The sequence below is a fragment of the Perca flavescens genome, chromosome 23 (assembly GCF_004354835.1).
Source record: "Perca flavescens isolate YP-PL-M2 chromosome 23, PFLA_1.0, whole genome shotgun sequence".
Classification (NCBI taxonomy): domain Eukaryota; kingdom Metazoa; phylum Chordata; class Actinopteri; order Perciformes; family Percidae; genus Perca; species Perca flavescens.
The window spans coordinates 10022555-10042157 of NC_041353.1; the positions used below are offsets into that span (position 1 = coordinate 10022555).

Here is a 19603-nt window from a genome sequence, read left to right on the forward strand (position 1 = left end):
TACGGGTTTACGTCACACGGAGAGCTCGTGATGGCGGTTGATTTGACTCCGCGTTTTAGAAGGTTGAACAGCCAAACGAGGAGTTTTCGTGAAAATATACAGCATGGTAAGATCTGAGTATTACCGCTAAATAAGTTTAAAGTTAGCGTATCTCCCCTTGGTATAATTGCAAGCACACAAACAAAGCAGAGATGTGTAAGTAAAGGCTAAGGCGCTGGCGTCTAGCATTGACAGATTGCAATCAAAAAGTCCTGCATTCAAAACGTTCCAGCACGTTATCTTTTGCCAGTAAAGATTTAAATAGGGGGAAAAAGTGTGCGTCTGGTTTACCTTAGGGAAAGTGTAATATGTAATTGTTATTACGGATGCACTGATGTGTAATCAGCTTTTGACTTTTGTAGTTGGTCGACGTGGAGCTAATTTTAACTAACTGTTAACGTTACTTTAACGTTATGTATAGGCTAGCCAGTTACAATAGACTACTAACATAGATTAAATCGACATGTTACATTAGAAAATGACAATGATAATACAGACAAAAAGATGATGATGCAACAAGACAACATTAACAATACGCAGTAGCCTATTGTTTTTTTTATTTTTTATTTAGTGGAATAGAAGTGCAAAGTAGCACAAAATGGTTATACTCAAGGAAAGTACAAGTACCTGAACTTTGCACATACATTGAGTAAATCTATTGTTATGTTGCATTGTTAGAGTTCGTTCATGTTACTGGTTTACAGTAAAATTATGAATAAACTACACTTTTAACGTTAACTGTCATTTTTAACATACAGTAGAATAAGCAAAACTAAAAAAAATATGTGATAAGACTTTTTCACTGTTTTCCCTGTCACAAGTTGTTAGGTCTTATTTTCCACCATGCAGTATTTGCGCTTCATGGTCCCCTTTAATTTGAGATGAAACATGTTTATTAGTAAATTGTATACATCAGTTTTTTTTAAAGATATGTAAATGGCTCTGGGATTTAACTTGATTTGACCTCATTTCCTTTTACCCTTTATCTCCTAATAGGTTTCTCGGGGCCCTTTGGTGCCACCCAGCTGTGGCACAACATCATCCAAGCCCTGCAAACCCAGGTGGAGGTGCGTCGCTGTAGAAGGCATCTACGCGTTCATGCCGAATGTTTCACAGGCTCAGACGCTGTGGATGCCGTCCTCAGTTATTTGATGCAGAATGTGGTGTTTTGCACAAGTGAAGTGTCTCGCCTCAAAGCTGCTCGACTCTGCCAGGCTCTGATGGAGGCCAAGGTGTTCGAACCAGTGGGTACCAAGCTGTTTTGCAAAGACAAAGAAGTGACCTTTGAGGACAGCAGCTGCAGCCTTTACCGTTTCCTGGAATATAAAGTGTTAGCCAATTCTGCCATGAAGGAGTCCGATTGCCATAGTGACACAGAAAACATGTCAGCAGAGGAACAGGGGCTAAAGAGGAAGAAGAGCTCCAGGTTGGTTTTACTTTAAATCCTTAACTGACTCATTTTATTCAGTATAGAAGAACACTGCATTGAAATGTATCACTCAGATACACAGTAGACACGGAGATGCATAAATATGTGATATAATATTGATATTATATATATATAGCTCTAGATAACATATAATGAGTGCTTAATCATCATTGTTGTTTCAGGAGGCTGAATGAACTGAGGACGATCTCTAATCCTCTTGCTGTTGGACCATCAGACAGGAGGGTTGAGAGGCTGCTGAGGACCATCAACCTGCGACCAACCTTGTGTCCATCTTTAAACGCTACCCCCACTACTTCTGCCTTTCTGTCCAAAACTGGTAAGACTGAGCTCTTATTTGAGTCAGTATTTGCTAGTATGGTGGGGAACAACAGTCCATGACTTGAGTCAGGAGTTTATTGTGGACACAGATATTTTTCTCTCAAACATTATTTTTTTCTCCTTCCACTCTTTCCTCCTTCCCTAGTGGTGGCTGAGGTTTGGAAGCAGCAGACACTGCTGCAGCTGCTGCAGATCGTAGAGCTGCCAATGCTGGACTGCATCCTGACCTCTCCTGCCAGGGTTCAGCTCCGTGCCTGCAGAGCTCCTCTGGCCACCCAGGACCTGGTTATATCTAACACATGTCTGGAGAGAGAGCTGCCCAACGCCCTAAATCTGCCCCAGTCAGTGCTCTGATTAATACTTCAAGCTTTTTTGCATATTGGACATACGACTAGAATTATGTAAACTTATCCTGTTCCTGCATTTTCAAAAATTGACAGAGCAAGTTACTTCTGATTAGTAACCTTTTGTAGTTTTGATAGCAACACAAGTCTGTCCTTTTATTTCACCTCCCCTACAGTGACAGTAAAGAAACCCTTTCTGTTTCATCACCCTTTTGTTTTTTTTTAGGTTGGATGGGTGGCTGTCGGCAGCGGCAGACTGCTTGGAGCTCTTTCCCGACCAGCTGATCGTGGTTGCAGGGGAACAGCTCAGCCAACAAGGTGGCATTGCATTTTTAGAAGATGACCAGGCAGAACAGATGGCAAGCCAAAAGAGACTGCTCTTTGACACCATTGCCAAGTACTACAGTGGACAGGAAAAAGCTCCGCTGCTCTCAGGACGCCACCTTGACATACATGCTGCAATTCTGAATTTGCTGGGTGAGACTTAGTAAGGTTTAATGGGAATTTTGTGGTTTAAAATTAAATTTAAAACTGTGGAGCGAGATTTGACAACCCATTCTGGCACAATTGACATTAGATGATATGTCTGTGTACATGTAAAGCAATAAGTCACAGTGCCCCTGTGGTTTGTAATCCATGTCTTGAGCACATTCTGTTTTTGTTTTCCAGATGAAGGGAAGTTGCAGGATGCCATCAAAGCATCTCAGTTGTGTTTTCGACTGCTGGACACAAGTGTGAGAGATGAACTCAGGAGACTACTGGCCTTTATGGCCACAGCAGCTCGCCCAGATGCTTGCCGTCTTCAAAAACAGGTCCTTTTTCGCCAAACCAGCTTTGGTGTTCACAGCCCATGCTGTACATTGTTCAACTGTTTTTTTTAGATTCAAGTGTAGCTTTATTTTGTGGAGTTATATTAAAGGTTGGATCAATGGTCACTTATCTTAGACTTTCTGGTGTGTTTCCTTTCAGATTGATAACAGGGCCTTGGTCAGCCGCACTTTTCAGAGAGCAATTGTCCAGAATCATGAACTGACTCGATCCCAAAGTGAAATCCTGGTGCTGTTTCTCATGGACAAATGCACCGAGCTCTTCAAGGTACAGGTTCAGGAAAAGTTTCACATCACCTGAACTTCTTTATAGAAAATGTAATTGAATTGATTGATTTTATTAAGTTGCTACTTTGTCAGTATACCAACAAAAAAAACAAACATTTGATTTAACATTTGTTAAAATTCCTTTTTATTTTTTTTTATTTTTTTTTACTGTCATGAATACAGACTCCTATGTCCCTTATTGAAGCTGTGAGGAGAACACTGAGGACTATGCAGCAGGGAAAAGACCCTGACTCAATTGCCAGTAAGTCAAAAACAACTACAACTAAATATGCATACATTGCCTGGCATTACATATTTCCCCATCATATGAAATAACAGTCATACATATACAGAAAATGTTTTGTATGTCCACTGTGCATTTATGCTCCAGTCAAAAACTCATGTACTATTCTCCTCGGTGTGTTGCAGCGTTCACCTTCTGCCAGCAGGTGACGCCACAGGAGTACGAGGATCAGCGAGAGGCCACCACCTTGGAGAGCCTCAAACAGCTTCTTTGTGACATTTCCTCCAGCAAAACCATACCGGTCAAGGAGAGGAGGAGGCTGCTCAAAGAGTTTGAAAAACATCACCCCGTGGTCTTCATCCAGCATTTATCCAGCACCTTCTGAAAACGCACAACTGAAGGGTTATTGTAACACTGAAAAGCTAGTTTGCAGTGGTACAGTGCTTACACTGAAGAATGATAATTGAATGCACTTCATGGGTCAAAGTTTAAGGATAGACACCTACAGCATGATCGCATGGCTTAAAATTCCTTTAAGTCACAAGAGGCCTACAATAGTTGTTTTATTTGTATATATATTATTAAGTCGGTCTTGTTACAGCCCTGTAGCATTGGATCCATTGTCTATCTGATCGACATTTCATTTTGATGAAGCATTTTGAGATATAACTCTGTCCAAGTCATAGGTTTGAATGGTTTTGCATTAGTTTATTAACAATGAAATAGCAATTAATCTATGATATCTGGTGCCTAAACGTGTGTAGACTGTGAGCCGTGGTGGTTTCAGCTGTTGGTAGCGGTTGACATTTTGTATTAAGTGAGGATACATTTTTAAATTTTACATTAATGACACTGATTTGATGTTAAAGAAATGAATAATGTTTAAAAAGTGCTTTTGTGCACTAGATTGTCCTAGCATTGCTGTGGAATACAGTATATGCAAAGTAAAAGGGATTCCTGAAAAAACTACTCTCGAGTTTGATCAGCCATTTAGTCAGCTGTTTTGAGGCTGCAATTGGTAAACAGCTTGTGCACTAATTGAGGTACTTCTTGGTCCAGGTATTGATACTGTATTTGGATAAACCTATGTGTTCATTAAGATCTATTTAAGTTAGGCTTATTTGAGCTTTGGTAATGGAAGTGCGGTTTGCAGAAGTAATGCTGTGCACTTTGATCAGGCATTAATATTTCTACATGTCAAATGAAGAACAACAATATTATTGCAGCCTTTTTGTTTTGAGTTTTACCGAAGCATACTCTAGTATGGTTAAGGGAAAAATACTGGTAAACGCAACACTAATGTAGCTGAATAAAGTTTAATTCTAACTTGATTCTGTTAGCGATGAAGACATTTTTCTCTGATTTGTAAAATTAAGACTAATATGAAATGAAAGCAGTAAGGGTACAATAATGTATTAGGCTAACCATAGCTCAGGTTAATATAATTCTTTTTAATTTTCAGGGTTTTTAAGCTTGTTTTTAGTGCCAAATCTTGGTCAAATGTTTTAATTGTAACTGTTTAGGATTTTACTTGAGAAATGGACATGATTCCTTTTTACAAAAGATGTGTTAATATTGTTTTACACTACTAATTTAATCTTTGGTTAAGCATAATGCCTCAGTTGGATTGTATTATTTTACTTTGTGAAGCCATGGCCATGTAAAAGTAATTTACAGTCAAATCTCTTTAAGTCAGCATCTTTTGTTCTTTACGTACACTGAAATCATGTTAGATTGCACTTTATGATGCTGAAACGTCTAATAAAGGTTTCATTGATCTTCTCTCAAACAAGACTTTACTGTAATCTGTTTTAGTGCATGGGTTCTTGTGGAGTCCAGTGATCCTTGATGTGGTTGTAAGGGGTCTGCTAACATGAGACATTATTTATATATTGTGTATGTATGTGTATATATATATATTTATTTATTTTCACACATTTTGAATTGTGTATTGAAAAAATTGGAGTGTTCGTGCACTGTCAATGGACCCTTATACTGCAGTCAATATTTATGGCCCAATCGGTGTATTATAGAGTCTTAATACTGGTTAATAGCTATTCAAATCAGGTACACCACACAGGGCCAATTTTCTTTGGTCCTACACTATGTGAAAAGTATAATTAGTGCTTTTGCAATATAGCTGCTATTTGTAACAGGGACACATAGCCTTATGATAACACACATTAGTGCACTATTAGTTCTTTGTACAACAATCTGATCTGTTATGATGTCCCATTTATTTTCAGTGAGTGTTGCACCTGGGTTTATTGAAAATAAATCCAGACTCAAAGAAGAAGACTCAAATAAACAGAGGAGATGAAGACAAGTAAAACATAACATTAAAAAATAGACAACATTTTAAAATGATAAACTAGATATAGCACCAATGATTTGGTTATAATATAGTGGTAGATACACTTTGTATTTTAAACATGTTCCAGAGACTGCATCTATCAAAAAAAAAACTCCGGGGCGTGGGGGGGATGACTGGACAAATTTTGATTTGTGTATATGGAATTTACCAAGGAGGATCATGACATTTATCATAAAATTCAATGAATTAACAGGAGTGGCTGCAAAAGTCATAAAAAAGATGACGTTGACGCACCTGACAACCCGGAAGTAGGGTAGTTCGTTCACTAGCGCACTAGCTACCTCATTTCGTATGCCACTGGAAGACATGGGGGCTGTGTTTCTCAGCCATTACTGACAGCGGTACAGCTGAGAGTCTACTTATAACAAGAAAAAAAAACTAAGAGCCCTCTTCACATCAAGGTATGTAGCTGGAGGGTGTTGGAGTGACAGATTTGAATTGAAACAAACGGTCTGTGAATGTAATGACAGTAACGTCACTGTCTACTTGCGCATTGTTGGCTAGTTAGCTTGGGAAGGTAGCTACCGTGATCTGTTTGTGTATAAAAAGTCTTTCACGGTAGCCAACAGATTGCAACGATGATGTCAGCCTTCTTAAGCTCCATAGCTAGATAGCTAGATGGAGGGTTAACAGAAGGGTTGTAAAGGTAACGTTAGCTGTAAACCGCTAACGATAGTGTCACAGTGCTGTGCTAGTTTTGATGTGTGCGTACAGGCTAAACAAGGCAATTAACTTAGCTAACATAAAGCTATTTTTCAATCAAACATGACAATCTTGCTAAGCAACAAATATACCATTCAATGTTTCAACCCAACGCGAAAATGAGCTTTACACGAATAGTTTGTCAGATCATAACCATGTTATTAAGCTGGTGTTGATAAACTGTGTGGTATCCTGACGGCTAGCTAGCTGGTTTTAGTGAGGCTGCTTCCAGTTTATTTCTGTTCGTCTGGCCGCTACCTAGCTTCACGTTATAATGTTGACATATGCCAGTTCGTGTAAAGTAAATAAGATTGCTATCGTAACGTTACAACAATATCGTTAAAGTTACTCTGGCAAATGCATCCTTCGAACCTGTTGCAGATAAACAATGTAAACAGCTTAATGCTAGTGAAAATATTTCATAAAAATTAGTATTTAATAATTAGGCCTTATGGCCATAGATTTGCGTCTGGCATATATTGGTTCCTTCATGCATTTTTGGCTCAGACTGTCTTATCTATCTGACACTATGCCGCAATGTTATGATTCCCTTACAGTTGTGTATGTCAGGCCAGAAATCCTGCAATCTTTCTCAGCATACTTCAAAGGAAGCTATATTGTTTTGAGTTAGTCAAATTGATCTGGCTGTTTTATAAAATGACTGGGAGTGAGAAAGATTGACACACTGACATAAACATTGACAAAGCTGACATCATCAGATTGAGCCATGCTAATTGAATAGATCATTTCATATTTATGTGCACCCTTTGGCTGTTCATAGTGTTACATCAGTTGGCATTACACTCTACACGCAGGGATTCTCATTAACCGAATAAGCCAGGGTGGGTATTGGCAAGGGCCTTCACATTTCTTTTATAAAGATTCAGTGTGCTTTGATCTATTTAATACGGCTACTTATTTTTTTTTTTTTTAATGCTGAAATCTGTGAGGAATGAATTATGCATACTGTACTGTGTGCATCTCAATTTATAGACAAGCTTATTCAGCCTTGTGAAAATAAACATCAAAGAACTGGAAGCATAAGAAGAAATAATTTGGCTATATAACTGTCAGCCATGTTCTTTTGTCTGACTTCTGATTGCCTCACATGTTTTCAAGTCACTCTGAAGTATTTTGAAAGAGAGCCCTAATGTGGTGTGGCTGAGTTTGCTCTGAGTCATTTTATATTTTTGGGGACAGCTTGGGCTGTCATGGTGCTTCTTCTCCTCAGCTAGCACAGGCAAGATGCTGGTGGGCACTTTGAGGTGCACATTTTCAAGCAGGTGCATTAGAATGCATGTCTGATGGATTATGAAGGCTTTTGCTTAGCTAGAACAGGTGAGGCTACAGCTGCCACTTTCACTGATTGCAAAGACTGTTGTTGTTTTGACATGTGACTGACTGGTCTATACCTCTTAGTTTAAAAAAAAAAAAACAATTATTTGACTGCTGACCTGTCCTGGGTGGTCTGTCATCCACCTCTCTCACTTTAGCTGCCACGTTAGGCGTGAACATGGAGTCTATGCTGAACAAGTTAAAAAGCACCGTCACCAAGGTGACGGCGGATGTCACCAGTGCTGTCATGGGCAACCCAGTGACGCGGGAGTTTGAAGTTGGACGACATATTGCCAGCGGGGGTCCTGGTTTGTGCTGGAGAATCTACAATGGCACTAAGAAGTCCACCAAACAGGTGCGTGTGTAAATATCCTCCCCCTGACCAGACCAGCTCCAAATGATAAATATTTAGATTTTAATGGATAAGCTACTGACTTTGCTCGTACTGTTGTTGAAGTCAATTGAGGACTTGATCTAATCTAATCTAATTCCAGTGCCTTGTTGTTTGTCTTTGACCCTCCAGGAAGTGGCAGTGTTTGTGTTTGATAAAAAGATGGTTGATAAGTATCAGAAATTTGAGAAGGACCAAATTGTTGATTCGCTGAAAAAAGGGGTGCAACAGCTGACCAGACTGCGCCACCCACGTCTCCTGACTGTGCAGCATCCTCTTGAAGAGTCACGGTGATTAACACACACACACACACACACACACACACACACACACACACAAAAATAGGGGCTGGACATTGGACGGATATTTGTCTTCATCTGTGTGTGCATATGTGAGTAGAAGCTTGTCATGATCAAAGGACTATTTAAACTGGCCCATTATTTTTTTATGGCCCCTGAGGGCAGGGTAAGGTTGAGTCTGTCTTGTGCTTATTTTCTTTTTACCACTTTGTCTTAAACTTTCACCCAATTAGGGCTGGGCGATAGGGAGAAAATCAGATATCACCATATTCTTGACCAAATACCTCGATATAGATATTGCGGCGATATTCTAGGGTTGACAATTGGTGCTCTAACAAAATATCTTCACACTTTGATTTTAGCTAAATAATCATCAGTAATGTGGACATAATATCTAAGTGGGGGAAAAAGCAAATAATAGAACAGCTAGAACAGTCTGATAAGTTCAGAAAAGTACATCACTTTACTGTAACGCAGCCTTTAAAAAAAAGAAAAGACAACACTTATGTCATTACACGATATTACAATATCCAAAATCTAAGACGATATCTAGTCTCATATTACGATAGATATAATATCGATATATTGCCCAGTCCTACACCCAATGCAGTTTTCTAAATTCAGAATTATTGTCCGTCTCTGTTTTTGCCTTTGCTCATGTTGCTATTTGCTATTTGTCTGTTGAAGAATAACTTTTAACATTTAAAAAGCAGTTGTTTCAAATGATGCTGATGTTATTCCTGTATTTGGCCCTCAGAGACTGCTTGGCGTTTTGTACAGAGCCTGTGTTTGCCAGTCTGTCCAACGTGTTGGGCCAGTGGGAGAACCTGCCCAGCCCCATGCCCAACGACATTAAGGAGTACAAACTCTACGATGTGGAGACCAAGTATGGCTTACTACAGGTGAGAGGTCAGACAGGTTAGCTTGCTCGATGTAGGACTGCAGCTAAGAATTCATTTTTATTATCAATAAATTGTCAGGTATTAGCTATATTTTTGTTTTTCCAACCTCTGTACACACACTGTGCACTGTCTACCTTTCAGATGTATACTGAAACATTTTTGAATGAGCACTCTAAATCTCGGTTGTCTGGCAGGTTTTAGTACCATCTACATCTGCAATTCCAATATGCATTCTTATGCTAATTCTTCTTAGCCAGTTGAACCAGCTCCATTTCAAGCCTAACCTTTTAGTGTTGCTCCAACACTGTGTAGTGCCAATGATATGAGGCCTCGCTATTTGTTTCTCACATTCACCCACATTGATTTTAATTTCTGTTTTATGTCTGCAGTGTTTGCCATAGCAACCGTGTACTAAACCTGCATTTATTACAGAAACATTCTTCACCCTTTTATACCAAAACTGACATTTTCATTTTTTTTTATATCCCTTTAGATCTCGGAGGGTTTGTCCTTTCTCCACAGTGGGGTGAAAATGGTCCACGGCAACTTGTGTCCAGAGAACATCATACTCAACAAGAGTGGAGCCTGGAAGATTATGGGATTTGACTTCAGCATCTCCTCTACTAACCCCTCAGATGCCGAGGTTTTTTGCAAGACTTTTGCTCCTTCAGTACAGTCCGTCTTACTCCCAAGCTTACTGCCTTCAAGATGCAAAATACTAAATAAATATAATTTTCTCTCATCCTCTTCAGCTTAAGTACACATGTAAAGAGTGGGAGCCCAGCTTCCCGCAACTCTGCCTCCCCAACCCTGAGTACCTGGCCCCTGAGTACATCCTGTCAGTCAGCTGTGACTCCGCCTCCGACATGTACTCGCTGGGCGTGGTCATGCATGCCGTCTTCAATGAGGGCAAGCCTGTTTTCAAAGTCAGCAAGCATGACATATTTAAGAGCTTCAGCAGGCAACTGGACCAGGTGGGTGGAGGTGTGCCACACGTGAGAGCATGACCAATGACTGGATAGACAAAAGATCATAAATCTTTCATAAAAAAAAATGGAATTGTACTTGCTGCTACAATACAGGGCCAATTATTTTATTTCCAAACATGCTTACTTTTCTTATGTTTATCTCTCTGGCAACCCCTGTCGTCTGCTAAGATTTGTGTCATTGTCCAGCCCAAAGTGCAGCTGCATGTCTTGGTTAAAATGTTAAACCGGAAACAATGAAATAATCCTGATTATTGTGACTGGACACACTCCAGGACCAGCTGCCTCAAGCTAATGTGGACTTGAGCTACAGCCCATTTTTTAATTGTCTGCTGCATGACTTGTATTTTAAGAATATCTCAGGAGTGTTACTATTACCAATCAAACACTGGTTTTATTCTTCTCTTCTCCATTATTTCTATGTCTTTTCAATTATAGTTGAGCAGCATAAGTCCAGCAGTGTTGAACAAGATCCCAGAGGAGGTTCGGGAGCATGTCAAAATGCTGCTCAGCGTCACACCAAACGTCCGACCAGATGCAGACCAGATGACCAAGGTTTGTATTGTCACGACATGGATGAAGAGACAAACGATCGCATATTTTCATAGTATGTGCTTATGTGGGTAATATCTGATGACTTTTTCTTTAAGGGAAACATTTCTTTTTTGTTTGTGTAAAATTCAGATCCCATTTTTTGATGACGTGGGTGCTGTGACCCTGCAGTACTTTGACTCCCTCTTCCAGAGGGATAACCTACAGAAGTCCCAGTTCTACAAAGGCCTCCCTAAAGTCCTGCCCAAACTACCCAAGGTAATTTTTTGTACATTCGGTATAGGAAACGCTCTCACATGCTCTCTTGAGACAAGGTCTGGTTTCTTAGAAATATTTTATTTAACCAATTGGTTCCTGTTATTTTAGTTTCTGTTTTGTATTCTTTTTTTCTCATTCTTTCTCGGTTATTTTTTATATTCTAGCTTGTTACGTGCTCTTTAGTCTATATCCACGACGTTCCACTTCCGGGATTGCTCCGTTGCCGCCGGAAATTCCACTAAATTCCACTAGATTTCACTCTTTTCGGCCAGATGTCCGTTAATTTCCACTTTCTCTGTGTTGGAATTTTAAACTTTGGTCGATTTATGAGGACTATGGTTAACTGCTCCTCAGATCTCTGCAGGGTAAATCTGTCCAATCGTAGTTTTGTGTTGCACGATTAAAACAACTTTTGAACGTACACGTTCCACCAAAACAAGTTCCTTCCCAAGGCTATTTTGCAGCGGCACTGTGGCTCTGCTCGGTGCTTAGCGCCACCCATGAGGATTGTGATTGGTTTAAAGAAATGCCAATAAATCAGAGCACGTTTTTCTCCCATCCCGGAATGCTGTGTGGACTCGCCAGACCCTCCTCTGCAGCGCTGTGCAGGAAGGTCTGGCAAAGCGGGACTACGTGCTCTCTAATAAACTCATCATGAACATACAGTATAAATACTCCTTCCTGGCTTCTGGAATCCATTCTGTCTGTCCTTTCTCTCAGAGAGTGGTGGTGTATCGGATCTTGCCGGCGCTGACCTCTGAGTTTGTCAACCCGGACATGGTTCCCTTCGTGCTCCCCAACGTGCTGCTGATCGCAGAGGAGTGCACCAAGGAGGAGTATATTCGTCTCATCATGCCTGACCTCACGCCTGTTTTCAAGCAGCAAGAGCCCGTTCAGGTAGACACACACAGAAACACAGAACTCGCATACATTATGCTTATGCACATGTCTAGCAGCCCTTTGTTCAACATTACTATTGCAGTCTACAGTAAGCCTGTGTTGGCAAGCTAGCAATGCAATCTTTGCATGAGATTTCCTCCCCTTTTTTTGTTGTTGTCGTTTGAGATTTGAAAGCGAGATTAATCAGTTCAAATATAACCGACTAAAGAGCATGCTCTGTTTGGGTTTGGTCTGTCACTTTACCAAGACTTGTCTTTCTCTCTATTTTCCTTTTCATGCATCTACAGGCTAGTAATATGGTGAGTGGTCTCTGCTGTGAATTTGCTCCAGTCACATGAGCTAGTTTGTGCATTGTGTTGTCTGTCGTACTAAACGCTAAACTAAAGCCACTGAAAGCACTGTCTCGGTTAACTTCCACTTACTACTTTACTATGTATGTAGACAATAGCACAACACTTTTGACTCTTGTTTTCCTAACTGGGTCCCTGTGCTGTGTAGATCCTGCTGATATTCCTGCAGAAGATGGACCTACTGTTGACCAAGACACCCTCGGAGGACATTAAGAACAGCGTGCTGCCTATGGTCTACAGAGCTCTGGAAGCCCCTTCTGTTCAGATCCAGGTACAGGAGAGGGAAATGGGGCTGCTTAGTATTTAAGGTGCTGTTGAGATTAACACAACACTGGTCTGCTAACCAGAAAAGTGAGCACCAGATCAATTGCAGATGGTGGCAAAATTAGCGGCTGTCATTATCATCATCATCATCATCAGATAATTCACGAGTGAAGCAGCGATATTTTCGGCCTGTTTGAGATTTCTGGTTGCTTTGTACTTCTAACAGGTAGTGTCAAAAGCAACACACATTGCGAGAATAGTGGTTTACTTTACATTGGTGTATATTGTTAGCATTCTGCTTGGAAACCTTGTATTCTTCGTTCTCTTTTCATTTGAGAGCACAGTAAGAATGAATATGCCCCGGCGTCATCGAAATGTCCGAGTTCATAACCTCTAATCTGTGGCCCGAGCAGGAGCTGTGCCTGAACATCATCCCGACGTTTGCCAACCTGATAGACTACCCGTCCATGAAGAACTCCCTCATCCCTCGAATCAAATCAGCCTGCCTACAGACCTCTTCCCTTGCTGTGAGTCTCCATCGTCTTCATTTGATGCTCTCAGCTTGTGACTCTCAGACTATCTGCCTATGCATAAATTAAATGTGTCCGTAGTTATGCCTGGTAGGTGTCACAACTTTTGCCCTTGTCCTTCTCTAAGACGGTTCTACTCTTAACTTTCCCCACTGTTTACTACCAAGTGAAATTCTTGAATTTCTATATGTATTTTGACTTTGTCTCTTCCTCTGTTACTGTGTAGGTACGAGTGAACTCTTTGGTGTGTCTAGGGAAAATTTTGGAGTATCTCGACAAGTGGTATGTCATTGATGAGATCCTGCCCTTCCTACAACAGATCCCCTCCAGAGAACCAGCAGTACTCATGGGCGTTCTAGGTACAGAATCTCGCCACGCTCCTACTCATGTGATTAAAACACTTAAAGTGCTCTTATTATGCAAATTGTTAGGTTCATAATTGTATTTAGAGGTTATATCATCAATAGTTTTACATGGTTTAATTTAAAAAACACCATATTTTTGTTGTACTGCTAACCCTGGAGAGCACAATTTGAATTTGCTCAGCGAGTCACTCCGGCATTGAGTAATGATGCTCATTAACTATGCCCTTGTAGCCGAGCTGCACCAATCACATCGGTGTATCTGATATAGGCGGGCCAGAGGCGAGCTAAACAGATGACGACAGTTTAATCTACCAGTTAGCGCCGCTGGTTGCTAAGCGTATGGGGCTCAGTGAGATTTTCAAATGCGTGCTTGGTGCCGCCCCTCAAGTTGGGCCATTTTCATTACTCAATGCCACACCCTTAATCTTTCGGATTTGGCTCTGGATTTCCAGGCTTCATTGCTGCAGCTCCTCAGTTCACCCTGTGTGTTGAGCTCTCTGTTTTAGCTACAGAGTGAGGCATCTCACTTCTGTTCTATCTTTGTTGGGAGTCACACATGCACAGTAGCTAGGTAAGGACTGCTCGCTAATCAGAAGCAGAGTATGAGGGCGTGCCATGCTAGCAGCTAGGTGAGCAGCTACAATAGAGCGGTTTGGAGCAGTTTGTGAACAGTGTTTTCTGTTGGAGATGATAAGTGCCTTTGGGGTGGACTTTGGGCTTTTTCACTTTGTAAACCTATAACATGCTCAAAAGATATACAACACAAAGGAAAGGGGAAAAAGCCAAAAAGCATAATATGAGCACTTTAATGATTGGTTATTTGACTTTCCCACTTCTCGCTTTAGGAATCTATAAGTGCACCTTCAGCCACAAAAAATTGGGCATCCCCAAAGAGCATCTTGCCACCAAGAGTCTGCCCCACCTTGTGTCTCTTAGTATAGACAACAACCTCAACCTTAACCAGGTACTACACTGCCAAACACACATGCATACCTTAACATTTCGCTCACCTGCAAATCTATGAAAAACACATCTTATTTTATTACTCTTTATTATGTGGTTAGCACATTTTCTATCATGTGCTTATTTCTATTTAATGCTTTTATATAATCTTATCTCTTCTATTCCATGTTTCAGTTTAACTCGTTCATGGTGGTTATACGGGACATGCTGAGTCGCATGGAGAATGAACACAAGACCAAGTTGGAGCAGCTGCACATCATGCAGGAGCAGCAGAGGTGTCTGTCACACTTTTAAATTACCCTGTACTATAGCTTCCTTTTTTTTAATTCTCTCTGATTAAATATGAAATTGGCTTTATATAAATTTGCAAAAACATCTAGGGTAATTGGATCTGTCTTAGAAAGCAATTAGCATGTGATACTGGCTACATAAATATGATAATGGTACAACTAACCAGGCCTTTCTGCTTTCTGATTTTGTTAATTGCGTGTCTTCTAACAGGAGTATAAACATCTCAAACCCAGGGAACCAATCCGAGCAGACCAAGAGCCCACCTAGCAGTGGCAACCAGGTGAGAGGTTGATTCTATGGCAACCAAGTAACAGAGTACAGGGCTGTACTTATTGTGCCAGAAATATTTTGCCTAAATAGTCTTCAAAGGTTATGTTTTACATTTCTGTGCTGCAGGGATTTCATTTAGTTAATTTGCTTTCAGATTGACGATATCTTTGGCAGCACAGGGGTTAACGGGAAAGAGAATGGATCTGCAGCAACAGCTCCACAGCCTAATAGAGTATGGAATCATTGTCATACCTCATTTACACAAATCTTCACCTTTCGTCTATTAGGCATCAGCAGTTTGTTCACGGTCTCTCTTCCTTTGCACCTCCCTAGATGTCTCTGACTCTGGAGGAGAAACAGCGATTGGCTAAGGAGCAGGAGCAGGCAGCCAAACTGAGGAACCAGCAGCCATTAGCACCACAGAGTATCCAACCAGCCAACGCCAACAACACAAAGGTGATGCCTGAAAACGTCTTGTGTGCAAAAACGCACGCTCAAAACACTTATTGCTTGTGGTGATACATTTTACTCCCATTTTATGTTGCAGACTAAGGATCTGACAAGCAGCCTGCTCAACAGCATGACATCTCTAAACAGTCTGTCCTTGGCCAACACAGCACGACCAGCCCCAGCGCAGGGCACCACCATCCCCACCTTCCCCTCCTCCGGCCCCATGGTGGGCTCCATGGGTGCCCCGGTCTCCAACGGCTTTAACCCACCCATGGGCTTTCAGACAGGCGGTATGGGCATGGGGATGGGGATAGGCATGCGGCCCTCCGGCCCCGCTCTCTACGGCGGTATGGCCACCGCCACCAGCACCCCAAACTTTGGAGCCCTCACGCAGAATCAAGGACCTGTTGGGCAGACAAATAAAGCCCCCAACTTATCAGCCTTGGACAGTCTTTTCACAGCCAGCCAGCCCAAAGTCACCCTCAACCAAATGGGTCCAAAGGCTACACCTGGCACCAACACCCCTTGGCTCAATCAGTTTGGTTCAGCCCAGAACGCTCAGACTCCGATGCAGGGTGCACCAGTAGGGATGGGAGGAGTGCCCAGCGGGTTTGGGATGCAAGCAAACCCTTTTTTCAGCCCGCAGAACTTTTCTCAACCTGCTGCTGCCCCTAGCCTGAACCAAAGTGGAATTAAACATAGTTCATCTGTCAACAATGATCTGAAAGACTTATTCGGCTAAACGTAAAAAATTAAAATAAAAAAAAAAATAGATGCCAGGTTAAGTATATTCCTTTAATATCTTTGGACAGAAGAGCCTTGAATTCTCACAGAACAAGACACTGATTGAATGTGAACATTTCAAATCCTTTTAAGGACGTTGCCGTCTGCGTTTTTAATCTGACCTGGTATGAATTCTGACTCTTGCTCACATTCAGCCGGAAAATTAACCTGCATCTGAATATTCGTTTCTACTTGACCAGAAGGTTGGGTGGGAACTACTTCTTCTATGCTGTGTTCTTTCAATGCTGGGGGGTTTCCTACTATTTTGTACTTGGGAGTCTAAATGTTGTGGGTTGATATTGATCCCAACTCGGTTTATTTCGGGAAGGTTTTGAGTTCATTTCATGAGTGATTGAGTGGATTTCACTTCCTGAACAAGTTGCATCAGAATTACCTCTTAAAAATTGGTGTTAAAAGAAGGAAAAAAAGTAGCTTCACATCTGCTTCGTTTTAGGCTTCTGTATCTTTATTGCTTCCAGACTATTTTAGAATTTGCTGCATGTCTAAAGCGATCAGAGAGTTGGCTTAAAAACAAAAACCGCATACACCAAAACGTCTAAGGCCAGTGGGAGGTAGCTTGATGTGTAGCACTGACAAGCCTGCAGTCACTGATCTGCATCCAGGAGGCTCCTCCATGGAGATCTGAAAGGGCGTGTAGAAACCTAACAGTCGCGGTTCAGACAGAGAAAACCAAGTAGCCCCACTGCAGTCCGTCTCCATGGTAACTGTTTCACTGCAGCACCACAAACCTGATTCTGTCGGGTTTTTTTTTTTTTTTTTTTTTTTTTTTTGGACTCATTCTTTTATCATCAGGTTCCAAGGCTGCAAAGCTTGCTTTTTTCCATTGCCTAATTTGACATCTAAGCGAGCATGTTGAAAAGGGAACGGTTAGTTTTGTCTGGTCATAGTTTGTTGATGACCATTTCACCTCCTTTGGTAACGAGAAAAAAAAGAAGAAAAAAAAATCTTATCAATTTCTGTAAATGCAGTATGAATGATTTATCTGTGTCTTATAGTGGAATAGGATGTGTGGAGAAGCTATTACAGCAGTGTCCTTTTTAACAAGATGCTAATGCTATAAAAGGCGATGATCAAGGACCATATGCACTGCTTAGGCTATTACGGCGCCTTACACGTGTACACATGTAGGACCGGCACTCATCGGTTACTCAAGTATTAATCTTTTCCTTTTTTTAAAATCAGCTGTCTGGCATTTGCTTCTCAAATTACTTGCTTTGTTGCATGTTACGGAACTTGACCACAACAGATCTAAAATTAGATTTTTAGCATCTTTTCTACTAATGATTCCTAATGATTCCAGGGACTTTTTTTTTTCCTCACACATTCAGCTCCAATGAAGTTTTTAAGGGTCTCAATCGCAATTCTGTAGTGCACCGTTTCTGTTGACCAATTTGTACAATGGAGATTATCACTATATATTTTGATTTCACCACTTTTCAGCTGTCCGAGGAGCTGTGCTGGTGACATATTGTTATGAAGTGTAAATATATAGTTATTTAAAGAAGGATTGCTCTGTAAGGGCCTTGGCATTTTTATGTCCTTCTGATAATGGTTAAGAGGCCTTAGATGAGTTATGTGCAATAATCCTTATTGGTTGTTAAGGGTGCTTATCGATTGGCTCACGTGGCTGTTGATGTGTCCTTACCTTCATCTCCACCGACCTACAATAATTACGTAGGTGTGTCAGATTTTCTAAACCGCTGCACATTAATGTGTCCTCATTCTAAATATTACAGTTTTGAAGAGAATTGCACCACGTTAGGGTTTTTAGATGCACCTTGGACACACTGTTTCTGCTGACAATGATTGTTGTTATGCTGAAGTGTAATGTCGGTTATCGGATTAACTTTAGTTTTTGCGTAATGCCAACTTTACAGGGTGAGCTCTCTCCAGCCGCATGGCAGTTGTTACTTGCTTGTGAATTTGACTTTGCGCAGTTCCCCATATTTGTCCCATAAGACTACAAATGTTTCTGTGATTGGAGCTTTATCACGTGTAGATCGGCAATTTTAATTTAATCACAAAGTGGATGTGACCTGTCAAGCGTCTGTCTCATCTCCTGGCAGAACCTCAAAGCAGAAAATTAAAGCTTATTCTTCTACAAGATTGTTTGTATACCACTGCTTTCAATATATGTGTAGTGTGTGGTCCTTGTTTTATGTGTTGAGGTGCTGGTCTCTGAGGTGTTCAATGAAAAATCTGTACATATAAAGCAAAGTACACAATCTAATACTCTCAAAGGGTGGTCGATTTTTTGTGATGGCTTTAAAACACCACATCAGACAGTGAATTGTATGTAACTTTAATAAAAAAACAAAAAAAAACAAAGAGACAGTGCTCCAATTCCATGGCAGTATTAATGAACATTAAGATTTCAATGTACAAGGCAGTGTTATATGAAACTTCAAAGTTCATTTTGGTTTTAAGGTTAAAAAGGAGGCATCTTGCCATAGTAAATATATTAAAAAGTGCTGTGATTACAGGGCAGTATTCATAAATCATTAACATTTTAAGATGCACAAAAAAAGGCAAGGTTATATAAGACATTGGTAAACATCCATTTGGTTTTAGGTTAAAAGAGTGTTTCCCCATCAATTTTGATTTTTGTGCTTCTCCTTAAGAGTACTTAACTAATTTAGCATGTCTGTCCTTTAACACTTGGACTTACGGACCGTTTAAATCAAGAACGTATCAATGTTGAAGCAAAACCAGAGATACCATCTTTTATTCCACACATACCTCTTTTTTTGTCAAAACTTGGTGACTACATTACCCACAATGCAACCCGGCAGCTGACAGTTTGGTCGGAGATTTGGGTGCGTTATGGTAGTAGCAACTAATGTAGCCTTGACATGAATACACGGGGACTGAAGCCATCACTTTTTTCCATGCCTTTTTCATGGCAGACATGGTGACATGTCATAGTAGGAAAAGCACAAGTGTATTCAAAAGCATTAATGCTGGCTGCATTCCACTTAGGAGAGGCCCTGGTATTGTGCATGTAGACTCACTGAAATATCTTACTGGGACACTTGATGGAATTGAGCCATCGTTAAGGTTATCAATTTCAATAAAATTTTATCAATCAATTCCTACTATGACAAGTCAAAATGTCTGCTGTGAAAAAG

The 19603-nt window shown here is 40.7% G+C and overlaps 2 protein-coding genes across 2 annotated transcripts; both read left to right on the forward strand.

Moving 5' to 3' along the window:
• depdc4 (DEP domain containing 4) lies at positions 1–5209 on the forward strand. The gene is made up of 9 exons (XM_028570772.1): positions 1–106; positions 1036–1465; positions 1651–1805; positions 1953–2148; positions 2378–2628; positions 2821–2963; positions 3121–3246; positions 3429–3507; positions 3675–5209. The coding sequence occupies exons 1-9, from the start codon at positions 31–33 to the stop codon at positions 3872–3874; spliced, it is 1656 nt and encodes a 551-aa protein (XP_028426573.1). The 5' UTR covers positions 1–30; the 3' UTR covers positions 3875–5209.
• Positions 5210–6125: 916 nt separating this feature from the next.
• Positions 6126–18705, forward strand: scyl2 (SCY1 like pseudokinase 2). Its single transcript, XM_028570950.1, has 18 exons — positions 6126–6264; positions 8059–8255; positions 8424–8581; positions 9348–9492; positions 9986–10135; positions 10245–10466; positions 10917–11033; positions 11163–11288; positions 12009–12185; positions 12687–12809; positions 13216–13329; positions 13559–13691; positions 14543–14661; positions 14835–14935; positions 15162–15231; positions 15376–15453; positions 15555–15677; positions 15769–18705. Exons 2-18 carry the CDS (start codon positions 8079–8081, stop codon positions 16411–16413), a joined length of 2778 nt encoding a protein of 925 aa, XP_028426751.1. The 5' UTR covers positions 6126–6264; positions 8059–8078; the 3' UTR covers positions 16414–18705.
• Positions 18706–19603: the final 898 nt, after the last annotated feature.

Coding starts and splice junctions, on each gene's coding strand:
- scyl2 (XM_028570950.1), top strand. CDS start 8,079: ATGGAGTCTATGCTGAACAAGTTAAAAAGCACCGTCACCAAGGTGACG. Junction 10,136..10,244: donor CTAACCCCTCAGATGCCGAG/GTTTTTTGCAAG, acceptor CATCCTCTTCAG/CTTAAGTACACATGTAAAGA. Junction 10,467..10,916: donor TCAGCAGGCAACTGGACCAG/GTGGGTGGAGGT, acceptor TTTCAATTATAG/TTGAGCAGCATAAGTCCAGC.
- depdc4 (XM_028570772.1), top strand. CDS start 31: ATGGCGGTTGATTTGACTCCGCGTTTTAGAAGGTTGAACAGCCAAACG. Junction 1,466..1,650: donor AAGAGGAAGAAGAGCTCCAG/GTTGGTTTTACT, acceptor TTGTTGTTTCAG/GAGGCTGAATGAACTGAGGA. Junction 3,247..3,428: donor AATGCACCGAGCTCTTCAAG/GTACAGGTTCAG, acceptor TCATGAATACAG/ACTCCTATGTCCCTTATTGA.